The sequence below is a fragment of the Melampsora larici-populina genome, assembly GCF_000204055.1.
Source record: "Melampsora larici-populina 98AG31 unplaced genomic scaffold MELLAscaffold_39, whole genome shotgun sequence".
Classification (NCBI taxonomy): domain Eukaryota; kingdom Fungi; phylum Basidiomycota; class Pucciniomycetes; order Pucciniales; family Melampsoraceae; genus Melampsora; species Melampsora laricis-populina.
In genome coordinates, this window is record NW_006768803.1 from 190,769 (window position 1) to 202,838 (window position 12,070).

Genomic DNA, 12,070 nt, shown 5'->3' on the forward strand with positions numbered 1-12,070 from the left:
GCTTGTCTATAAACCTCTCTGTGCCAACCATCCAGCTGTGATGAGATTTCAAGTTAATATCAGTTGAAGTTTGCTGTCCCAGAGCTCTTTCCTGGCAGGAATCACTTGGAATGCACTGATTGATTGCAAAGGTGATCAATTCAGTTGTTTGGCGTATTTTGAGTCTTTAACCTTTGTATCAGTGTGGAAACTTGAATTATCTCTCAAGTTACTTAACTACTGTGTGGGTAATTTTGGCACGAGTGTGGAATTTGGTTGCGTTAGGTAATTTTTTACTTAATGTAGAGGTTGTTACTGCACATGACCAAGTTAACAACCGCAAACGAGTGCGGATGCTCTAAGATATTACGTAATGATGATCGTGAGAAACTCAAACTGGGAACAGGGATGAGGGGCTCGGCGCCTCGGTCGGGTCGGGCGCCGGGATGCCCGAGGGTGTTTTGTCACTCTCATCAAGTTAGGTTTGGCTGCCCCGGGGCACGGACTGTGAGGTCAAAAAAAACCCTCGGGCGACTTCGGCCGGGCGGGGTCGGGTCCGGGTCGCAGCCCTAATGTGATGACAGCATCAATTATGCATCAGGCTGAAGACGATGAAATATACACTTCAGTTACATTCCCCAGTTTCAAGCTTACGATATTTCACAGTTTCTTAATCAGTTTATCACAGATCGGAATATTGTATCGAAATCTGGCTTGGAGACGAATTCTTCGTCCTGAGCAGACTTTATGAACGTTGGCAATATATGAATAAACGTGATGATATAATGAACTCAGCAATTATACTCAAGGCGGGTTCTTGAATTAGGTTGTGTATCACCGATCGCTGGCCTTGGACTTCTTAATCAAATTCATCTGATTGGTCTTTTCCAAATGACGAAATAGGCCAATCATAAGTCATCCACCCGCTGGCGGAGGCTTGTACCCATATGATTTCACAGGCGGTGCTTTGCCCAACAGCTCCCTGGGTGCTTTCAGGCATTGGGGCGCACTTCAGATCAACGATATTAAGTGCAAAAGTATGTGGACGTCTTCAATTCAAAAGACAGCACTTACAGACCTCTTTCCTTGAAACGTACTTCGCCCAAATCCCTTTCCTTCGAGGACTTATCAGTAAATCCCACAAATCGGCTTCTCAAGTTAATCCTCAAATTCTCCACGCTTCGAGAGAAAAGAACGCGAGCTATCATGTTGAAGCAAATTGACGAGATTACCAATCTACCTTTTTTGCTCATATACCTCGTTCTAAGTTGGCCGTTTTGTGTTCTCGCTGGCATCAAAAAATTCGTGACATCAGCAGTGAACCGTCGTGGTCACTCACTTGTAGCCGATATGGCCGAACAGTTCATAAGGGGTAAGCATTTCAATCATTCATTCATTCACAACATAGGCCGAGTCAAGAAAAAAAGCGGCAAATGTTGAGCCGCATACCATCTTTAAGACCACAATCGCACACGATCAAGCATCGCGGGAATTACTCCCAAAGGCGGCCAATTTAGCAATACGGTGGTCGTAGTAGACTCAGATGGTATGTGAATACTTTCATACGAGAGATACACCTAGGCTAACCAGTAGTGTACTTTGTGTTAGGCTCAGACGGAGAACTGAGTCAAGAGTATAGAGAATTCTCAGATGTATTCAACTCAGAGATTTGGAAATCGGGTTAGCTAACCATCTATTCAAAGCCTTTTCGAGTCTCTTGCGCCAATACGTTCTGATGAGCCTTGAGTAGCAGAAAAACAAGGATACTCGCTCGTAGGAGAGACCACTCGAAGCCCCACCCTTGATGATGTTCCCTTCATTCGGCGCAATAGTATGACTACTTTATCTGCATCTGATATCACCGTATGTATAGTAGGTCCCGGGGAGAAAAAATGTCTAACATGGTGTTGATTGTATGCGTTTCAGATCGTCCAAAGAAACGTGGTCAAAAACGAACCAGGAGTCCTCCTTATTCGGATGATACACAAGAGGGTAAGCTATTATTTCTTGACTTTGAATTTGGTGAATGCTTCGCAAAGGAGGTTAGATTACTTACCACTGAAACTGTGGATCCACTCGACATGAAGGTCTCCATAGGACAGGAAACACTCAAACCAATTTGCACAAAGGTATGCCCATCTTCCTACCTTCATTGAAGCGTAGACACCAAAATTGACTCCGGTATTGGCCCAAAAGATCGCTACGGCAATTCGACTGCAAGCACGAGAACTATCAGAAACATGGCGCCATCTTTATCTACAGGTATGAGCATTAGTTGTTTTTCGTGACTTGGTAGAGTGCCATTTCTGACTTGTGTACATACTTTCCATGAATGATTGCTAACCCTCGATTCACCAGCGAGCAAAATTCCTGAGACATGTACACCTATATTTGAAAGAAGAAGCATGTTTAGCCCAGAAATATCGCTTTGGCCAATGGGAAGTCCCGAGCCTATACCTCCTGCAGATGAATTCAGAACCCTTGAAGGCAACAAAATTAAGAGTATCTTGTGTGAGTCACAATTCAAGATCTCAATTTTATGTTATTGAATTGACTTCAGATCAAGAATTACCCAAGTCATATGCGGCTGGACCATATGAATTTTGATATGTGGGATCTCAAATTTTGACCACGCTGTATTCCGCAACTTTGATCTTTGGGAGATTCATGTGGGGTTCTGCAACCATCGATGATGGGTTTGAGTCGAGCCCGACTGCCCCTGCTATCAGATTTCAGTTTGCGAATGCATAACCCAAAGCTAATCTGATAGTGGAATATTGATGTTTCTCCCTTTTCTGTACATGTTGAAGCTCTTTCGAAAATGTCCTGGCGCAAAGCTTTTGTGAAATCGAGTGAACCTTCACCAATTCCTCCATTACCGAAGCGCAGGAACGAGCATCCCTCTGGTGAAGCTCGCAGACTTTCTTTGATTGGTATTCATGGGGTATCTTCTCTAACTTTGGTGCGAATCGATCTACTGTAGGTGTGGCTTCCCGTCTAAAGGAGATGATGCCCAAGCAAGTGTCTCGAGAACACAAACTTCCAGCCGATGATTGCGACCCGCAAGGAAAAGTCTTTCGCAGACTCAGAAAGGGAATCAAATTGCGGTTCTCGTTTCGTTTTAGTGATTCCCGAGCTTCAGATACCGAATAGGCACTCGGGCCACCACAATCGACCACCAACCGCTTCATCCAAATTTCTCTTTTGATATATCCATAGTCAATTCTAAGCGTGGAGGGAAAGCCGATGAGACATCGCATTCATCTTTCTATTTATATATTTATGTCCTCTACGGAAGAATGCCTATAATCCTTGATATTCAGCCGACCCATATGTGGAATATGAAAAAGCTTGAAAGTTTCTGTGATTCCTATGTGATTTGAATCAACTCAAGCGTAATGTCTTAAAACGTAAAATAATACTTACCCATCTTGACTCTTCAATCATAAAAATTGCCTTACATGATCAACGAGTTAACGATTGTGATTGAGCGGATTCTTACGCTTCTTCTATGAGTCAGACTCACGTACAATGAAGGCTTAGGATTGAGTTGCACACTTCCTACATTCAAAAAATTTTGGATACTTGTATGACGATCTTGGAATGAAATCAAGACTTCACAAAGTCACCAATTCAAGCAAGTTCAGCGAGAAGCTTATCTGTAGTTTGGGCTTTCTTGGCGAGGAGCTTGTTGACAGTCGTTGACCTTCTGGTGGGGCAAAATGTTTCCCAACCTGATTATCGCTAGGTATCATCAAGACAGGAATACATAGCTTTTGAATCCGATTTGCCTTGCCGATATCACATCAATCTGAATCGCTCGCTTTCTTTTTGGCATCTGCACGGTTTCGAGTGGCACTTCGGGATCGGCTTTTGGACACGTTCATGCTCTTAACTTTCGGCTATAGGAACCATAGTGATTTGTGTCAAAGAGAATGAGAAAGAAAGGACATGGGTTGAGAAGCGTTTGCTGAACCAGCATAAATTATATTTCGTCCACCTTTTCCGCCCTCCACAAAACGTGTGACCCATTGCGCTGTAAAGGTCAGTAACTTTTGCAATTGTTAGGATCTCGGACCGAGTGAGGACTTGAACAGAAACTATTCATCTGCACAGCATATCCGTTAATCCCCGCGTACGATTTTTCACGATCTCAATTCAGACTCAGTCGATCACAAATCGGAATACTCTGTGCATATGTTGAGGTGCAGCTTCAAGCTTGGGATCATATCGATCGCCTCCCGGAACGGAGTTCATAAACGTCTGTCATGGTATAAACAAACGTGATGATAAATAGGTTATCTATTGTGTATTACCGATTGCTTGCCCTTGACTTGCTAATCAAATTCATCTGATGCTCTCTCCCTATCGACGAATCAAAAAGTCTTTCCTTATCTGGTGGTCGTGGCCCGTACATACTCGTAAGACGGCACTTTGCCCAACAATTCACTTGACGCTTTTTAGCACATAGTGGGATTCACTTCGGATCAAGGAAATCAAGTACACAGCGGTCGAGACTATTTTGATTGATAAAACAGTATAAAGACCGCAGGCAAATCTGAAACGGAGAAGCTCACTCAACGCGTAATTAACTTCAGCTGAGTCCGCGAACGTACTTCGCCTGCATTCTTCTCCTTTGGAGCCGTACAATGATAACTCGATATATTAGCTTCTTGATCTGATATTTTCTTTGCATTCTTATCGTCTCAAAAGGGAAGAACGCGAAAAATCATGTTGAAAACACTTGACGATATCACCAATTTACCTTTTTTGCTCATCTATTGCGGTCTAAGTTGGGCGTTCTATTTTCTCATTGGAATCAAAAACCTCTGGAAACAAGCGGGTAGAGATGGTGGCAACGCACCCGCGACTCATGTGGCTGAATGGTTTACAAACGGTAAGGCTTTTGATCAATGAATCCTATCAGCAAAATATGGCGAGTAAGGAGAAAAAGTGAAAATCGTTGAGCGAGGTTTCATCTTTTCCTAAGATCACAATCCCAGGCGATCAAGCATCACAGGTGTCACTCCCAAAGGTGCCCACTTCAGCACCACCGTGGTCACTACGGATCCAGATGGTATGTGATCTCCTTCATACGAAAGATGCAAATGGGCTAACAAGTAGCGTATGATATATATCCATGTTAGGTTCCGTCGATGACGGCAGTTATGAGAGTAGTAAAGAAGATTTCTCTGATGCATTTGACTCAGAGGTTTGGGAAACAGGTCAGCTAGCCAACAATGCATAATGCGCCAAAAAACTCTCAATTTCGCGTGGATCAATACGGTCTGATGAGCGTCGTACAGCAGAAAAACACGAATACTCGTTCTCAGGGGAGGTTAACCAGAGTCCAATCCCCGAGGATGTGCTCTTCATTCGACAGCATCGTAGGTTTATCTTTTTGCCTCTCATCTTTTACTGTGTGTAGATTAGGTCCCAGATGAAATGACTGTCTGGCGTGGTGTCAATTGTATGCTTTTTAGATCTCTCAAGCTTACATAGTCACAAGCGAAGCAGGAGTCCTTCCGTTTTGGATCGTGTACAAGAGGGTAAGCTTTGTTTGCACAGCTGCATCTTTTCGTAGTAATTGCTTGGTCAAAGAGGTTAGTATTCTGACCGCTGTGGTCACAGATGTCCCCCCGACCGAAGATACCCATAGATCTAGTAACACAAAAACTGAGATGTCAAAAGGTAGTCAATTGCCATCCGAATACTGTCATGGGCGCACAGAAGTCGAAATGGACTTGTCCCAAGAATCTAAAGATCACTATGGTATTGAAACTGGAAGCATGGAATCTGTGAGAAATGGTATGAGCATTGGTTCTTTCTTTGTGACCCCGCAGAGTGACACTTCTGACTAGCTTAGTCCTCATAAATGATTGCAAAACCTCTATCCACCAGGGAGATCATTCAAAATGCCTGAGAAGTGCACAACCTCCCTTGAAAGACCAAACATCTATCGTCCGGAAATATCGCTTTGGCCAATGAGAAGTATTGACTCTATACACTCGCACCCTCCCGTGGGAGGCGGAACCCTGGTAGGCGAGAAGAAAAGGAGTCTTTTGTGTGAGTCAAGGATTAAGATCTCAACTTTATTCTGTCTAGATTACATCCAGACATCAACCAAGTCACAGGTACATGGGTCATTTATATTTCTGTGAATGCGGAATCCAAAACTTGATCAAGCTGTATTTCACAACCCTGACCTTGAGAAAATTCATATAGAGCTTTGCAATTAGTCATGCCGCGCTTGAGTCAAGCCCATTCGATCGTTCAATCATATTTGAGTTTGGAAATTCATATCCGAAAGCTAATCTGACAATGTGATATTTATGTTTCTTCTCTTCTCGGATATGTATAAAGCTTTTTCAAGGATGTCTTCGCGCAAGGCCTCTGTGAAACCGAGTGAACTTTCAGAACTTCCCTCATCACCGAATCGCAGGAACGAACAAAGATGTGGTGAAGCTCACATGGTTTCTGTCATCATCTTTTGTGGGATGTCTTCTCTGACTTTGGTGCGACAATTCACTCCAGCTGTGGCTTCCCGTCTAAAGGCGATGATATCCAGGAAAGTCCCAGGAGAACAAAAAACCCGAGCCAATTATTGCGACCAAGAAACAGTCTCATTCAAAAAGTGAATCGAATTGCGGCTCGAATTGCCTTTTGGTGACCCAATGTCCGACTTCGATTAAACAGGCACACGGGGTGGCAACATTGACTGCCAACAGGTGCATCCAAATTTCTCTCCTTGTATTTCCACTGTCAACCCTCAGCCTGAAGTCAAGGTTGACGAGAGGCCGTTATCTATCTTCTGGTGAGGTCTATATATAACTGCCTTTGATACTTGATGTTTGGTCATCCCATATGTGGAATACATATGAGAAAAACTTTCTTTTATTTCTATGTGATTTGAATCCACTCCAGAGTGGTGCGCTCTAATCCGCCGCAAAGTATAAATACACTCACCCGAGTATGCAATCATATTTCTTTACATGATCAACAGATCAACAATTGAGGCTGAGGATCCATTTGTTTAAGCAAGACCTGGTCAGAGATTGCATTCTTAAAAAGTCAGTGTCTGTTTGAAATAGCACTGTGAACGTCAAATGATTGCCCCCAAGTGGGAAGGGCAAAATGGTTAAGAGTACAATTGTTCATAAAAGGATCTATCACTGCACACCTTAGCCATAAATCAACACCCACACTACATATGTCCAGCGGGCTGAGTTAGGGCTATGAACTGGCCCTAACTTTCAGGGCCGGCACCAGGGCTTTGCCCAACCCTGGGTAGACCCGAGGGCCTTCAGAAAGTGTTCAGGGCCAACCACGGCACACCCTGAGCAAATTATAGGTGCTAAAACTGGGCAATACAGTGATTAATTTGAATTTTATTGCAAGTTTATGTGTGTGTGATGCTTTGTAGAAGCTATGTGAGCCTACATCAAAATCAAAAAGAGCTATAGGAGGAAATTTAGAAAGAAAGATTTTGTCAACACAGCAAAAATACAGCGGGTGTTGAGTAGCCCGGCCCCGCCCAAGGTGCCCACAAGGCTTTCATCACTCCGATCACGCGTGTCAGGTCATGTGGGGTGTTTTTTTTTATGTGGGGCGCACCAGGGCACTCCTTTTTGAGCTCTAAAAGGCACACCCTTGGTGAGGGTGTGAAGGCGCTCCACTAGGATACATTGTGTTAAGGCCCTTGAAGCTTGAGAGAGATGCAAGAGGAGAGCTAAGGGTGTCTTCAAGTAGGTACAGCCGTTTTCAAGATCAATGATTTTTTTCAAGCATTCATCATCCTTTGCAAAAGTCCAAATCTGTGTCCAAAACCCTTTTCAGATATGTTGATTTCGCACCCTCTTGCATGCGATAGTACGCAAAGCAATGGAGAATAGTTGAAATGTCAAAATATCCCCACCTGAGATGTCAAAGCCCAAATTTCCAAAAGGGTTTTGTTCGAGTTTTGGACAAAATTGAACAACTGAAATATCCAGGAAAAAATCAACAATCTTGAAAACAGCTGTAATAGATTGCAACGTGAAGAGCAGTAAAAGTCTGCACTGTGGAGCTCCAAGTATGCAGTGGTCTCAGTACAAGCATATGATCTAAGTATAAGAATACAGCTCATACCATATTGTTTTTCTCCAAAAAAGACAAGTATAGAGGCACAAGCCTTTCATGTCTCATGAGTATAGTTTTAATTTAGATGTGAGTTGTGATCACCTATACAGTAGTTACAAGGTAAATCACAAAAACAAATGATCCTTGTTCCAATCCTCATCTTCAGAAGGAGATACATCAACCATATTCTTATCACCTTCTTGCTCCAGATCATTTTCATTTTTAAATAAAGTGATGTCAAATAGTGTATCCATGTGTTCTAATTCATCTAATTGAATACCTTTGGGGTCTTCATCATCTTTGTAATGAATACTGTCCTCAAATTCTTGAAGTTGATCTCAATCTTCAAACTGTAATTCTTGGGCATTGAGATCATTATTGGTTTTGTCCACAGGCTTGTTTTTTGATGAAGAATTTGATGGGCGTTTTGGGTTCTCAAATTGAATATTCATGTTGATCTGAGACATCATCTTCAGTGTGATAACATTCATACATGGGCGTGACTTTTTTTTCTGAGAAGACATCCCAGAAAACAAGCTTTCAACCCCAGCAGTGTGAGCTATGATCTTGAAGAGCTTCACAGCAAAAGTCTTGAGATCATGAGTGTTTGGAGTATTGGGTATTCTTAACCAATAGTCCATCACAGATGATGCTAAAACATAATCATCAGTAGTGTTAATTGACTTCACCTAAATCATATAAAGTAAAGAGTCTCACATTTGGACACCAATTGAAATGAGCCCTCTGAGTTGTAGTAGTGTAAGACCTGGTTGAGTAAATTCACACATTTGTTTTTGCTGAATTTCCATTTCTTAGCAATATTGACAGTTTGGCAAGTCATGTGATCAAGATCAAACTTGCAAGATGTAGTGATTTATTGACAGCTGGGTGTAAGAAACAAGCCAACAATATAGGCTGGTTCTTCAAAAACTTTGATTTGTTTGTTGATGGTAGTAATGCAATGAGACATGAAAGGTGAGTATACAACTCCAACTAGTGGCATCTCCTTGAGCTTGATGTACATATTGTGATTGATGACCTCTTTCCACACATCACCAACGGTAGTATTAGCATGCTCTAGGGCCGCAATGGCATCAACAACTGGTTGTAGTACTTGAACCAACACATCATTCAAAGCAAAGTGTTGTCAATTGACAACGAGTTCACAAATGTTCTTCCTGATGGCAGGACTGTCAATCAATCAATCTTTGGTCGTATAGACACATTTCTTGAACCTCAGCTTGTGCAATTGAACACACAAGCAAACTTTAGCAAAAGAAAACCATTGGGTCTTGGTGAAGGTTTTAAGTCCATGTGAGATGCCTTCTTTTCCTTGCCAACTCTCCACACTGCAAGTATAATGTATTTTCCCAAGGTGAAAAATGATTACAGTTATTTCACAAAATGATTAAAAATGCATTAATTGTGCATTAATTCTGCATTTTTCTGCATCAATTCTGCATTATGAATCATTTTGTGCATTAAATTCAATCATTTTTCACCTTGGAAAAATACATTATTTTTGCAGTGCCAAGAAGCTCATCCAGTAATGAGCTTTAGTAAAGAAATCGACAAGTTCTTTCTTGTTTGATACTATTACTACTTCTTTCAACATTGGATGAGCCAAGATATATTTTGTGCTCAAGTTGAGGACATGTAAACAGTGAGGTAAAGTGAAAATGGCCGGAAATTCTTGGGAAACAATTGTCTGGTAGGATTTGAAATGTAGAAAAACACCATCAGATCTTTAGGAATTGAGGATGGTGTTATAATGGACTACTTAGAGCATCTCCAACGGCACCTTGTAAACGTAACAATACGTAAACTGTATTTTACGTTTACAGGGTCAGGTCAAAAAACAACCATCCAACAGTCGCCAGCTTTCTCACATCTGGCCATGTGTGTGAATTTTGTTTTGAGGAATACCAGGTATCACATGTCAGCACGTTCATATATGAGGGGCTCTTGCAAAAGATGCAACACACAGTTTTGGAAGGTTTTAGACATAATGATACCACATTTGTCTAATGATGAATATGATGACTGAAAGAAATTACATATCAAGTACACCACCGGGCAGCCTTTGAGCAAAAAAGCGCTGCCAGAGTGCGATGAAGGGCTACGTGAATTTCACCGAGCAATCGACTTGAAATGCAGATGAAACTCGGCGACGTTGAAAGCCGTGCGAGTTTGAATCACACAGATGTGATGTCACAAATGGCAGCAGTAAGACCACGCTGCCATCACGTCGCAAACTGTGACAAAAGGTTTCACAATTGCGACGTGAATCACCACGTGGTCATCACATTGGCTGTGGCCATGGTATGATCACCTGATGATTTCACCGTAGCCACAGTGCCCGCTGCCCCATAACCACACAAATATTCCAATCAAGGTCACATTGTGATTGAGAATCAAGATGAAGATATTCGTAATCTGCGTGCTGTGCAGTTGACCGCAGTTGACCGTTTTCCTGAGCTTACAACATGATATGATGACATTATGATGTCATTCATCATATCACTCAATGTTTTGGTATAAAAAGTGTTTGAACTTCGACCTCTCAATGAAGTCCCAAACATCTCATTCATCAACAATTCATTCATCCCTTTACACTTTTTTCTATATATCATCTGATCCTTTCCCTACTACCATCCATTACTCACAGATCCTCTTGATGGTCATTGACTACTTTTAAAGACGCTCTTGAATATTTCTCATGGATTGTTTTTATTTCAAGATTGGTTAAACTTATCATCTTGAGTCTGATCTTCTTCTTTCAATCACTTGAACTCTGTCATCTTGAGTATTCACCAGTCAGTATCAGTTGGATGTATCTTCAACCTTTCATCTATCGCAAATCCAATTGATCGACTCTTTTATATCTTGTTTACTTACATTTTTACGCATATCAACAAGAGATTTAGGAACATTATATCCAAGGCAAGACCAATTGAACTAACTGTAGAATGGTAGCAGGGAATTATATCTGAATTGAAAAGATGTTGTATGACTTTGAGTGTGGTTGATTCTGTCATGATCTCCTGAGGGAGTAATTTGTTTTTGTCTTTCAAGTTTGTATCCTGATTAGCCCATGCTCCTGACCAATCCTCTTTGGATTGGTCAGGAGATTTTTTTTGATCCTCTCGTAAGCCGAGCAACATTGCAATCACGCGAAGCCCACATAAATGCTATGTGGTAGCCCGTTGGAGTACGCCCACATGGTGGAATGCAACGGCACGGCCACCAGAGTGGAAGGTGAATGCCATGAGGCAAATGGCCACATTGCCAGTTCTATCCAGCCGATGCACTGAAGCGCTGTGGTGTTCACAGTGCTACCACGTGGGAGGTACTGTGAAACCCATGCGGTTTATGGATTGCAGTCGCGAGGTGACTCGCCTCTTGTGAATGCTACGTGAACCACTATAGAGCCAAATGGCGACATGGAATTCACGCCTCAACTGCCCCGTGGTGTATATAGTCAATGAGATATCATTCAACTTTCAAAAGGAATATTGTGCGCTTTTGGCGTTTTTGGCAGGAGCACAACCTTGAGAGTCCCTGAATCATGTGCACGGTGGAGGGAAATCATTTTAAAGAAAAAATACAGCTTAATGTATGTTTTCAGACAAGCCTGTACGCCTTTTTGCAATTCAGGACCGTTGGAGATGGTCTTACCCAAAACTTGACCATGATCAAGGGAGAATCATAGACCACAGCACTGATCTGATCCCATTGAAGGCCTTGAGCTTTAAGAGTGTCCTTCAATGCATCAAATGTACTTTCCACTGTATGAAAAAGTTGATTAAGGTCCAGTACATCAATGAAGTGTTTGACTTCAGTGCCACATAAAACAAGCACTGCATATATACTGTTCTTAGATATGTTGGTCTAGCCATCTAGCAAGATTGTTAAGTTTGATTGAGTCTTCAAGTTTTCTTTGACAGCACTTTTGTGTTTAGCATGTAGAAGA

At 42.0% G+C, this 12,070-nt stretch overlaps 3 protein-coding genes across 3 annotated transcripts; 2 read left to right on the forward strand and 1 right to left on the reverse strand.

Annotated features, from left to right (window-relative positions):
• Positions 1-838: 838 nt before the first annotated feature.
• On the reverse strand, positions 839-1,346 carry MELLADRAFT_109780 (uncharacterized protein; the record flags this gene model as incomplete). Its single annotated transcript, XM_007413920.1, has 3 exons — positions 839-1,028; positions 1,054-1,267; positions 1,319-1,346. The coding sequence occupies 3 exons, from the start codon at positions 1,344-1,346 to the stop codon at positions 839-841; spliced, it is 432 nt and encodes a 143-aa protein (XP_007413982.1).
• A 525-nt stretch (positions 1,347-1,871) lies between these two features.
• Positions 1,872-3,132, forward strand: MELLADRAFT_109781 (uncharacterized protein; the record flags this gene model as incomplete). The annotated part of the gene is made up of 4 exons (XM_007413798.1): positions 1,872-1,971; positions 2,067-2,108; positions 2,338-2,490; positions 2,963-3,132. 4 exons carry the CDS (start codon positions 1,872-1,874, stop codon positions 3,130-3,132), a joined length of 465 nt encoding a protein of 154 aa, XP_007413860.1.
• Positions 3,133-4,710: 1,578 nt separating this feature from the next.
• MELLADRAFT_109782 (uncharacterized protein) lies at positions 4,711-6,617 on the forward strand (the record flags this gene model as incomplete). The annotated part of the gene is made up of 7 exons (XM_007413799.1): positions 4,711-4,876; positions 4,970-5,056; positions 5,127-5,204; positions 5,363-5,366; positions 5,588-5,787; positions 5,881-6,045; positions 6,343-6,617. The coding sequence occupies 7 exons, from the start codon at positions 4,711-4,713 to the stop codon at positions 6,615-6,617; spliced, it is 975 nt and encodes a 324-aa protein (XP_007413861.1).
• Between the last annotated feature and the right edge of the window lie 5,453 nt (positions 6,618-12,070).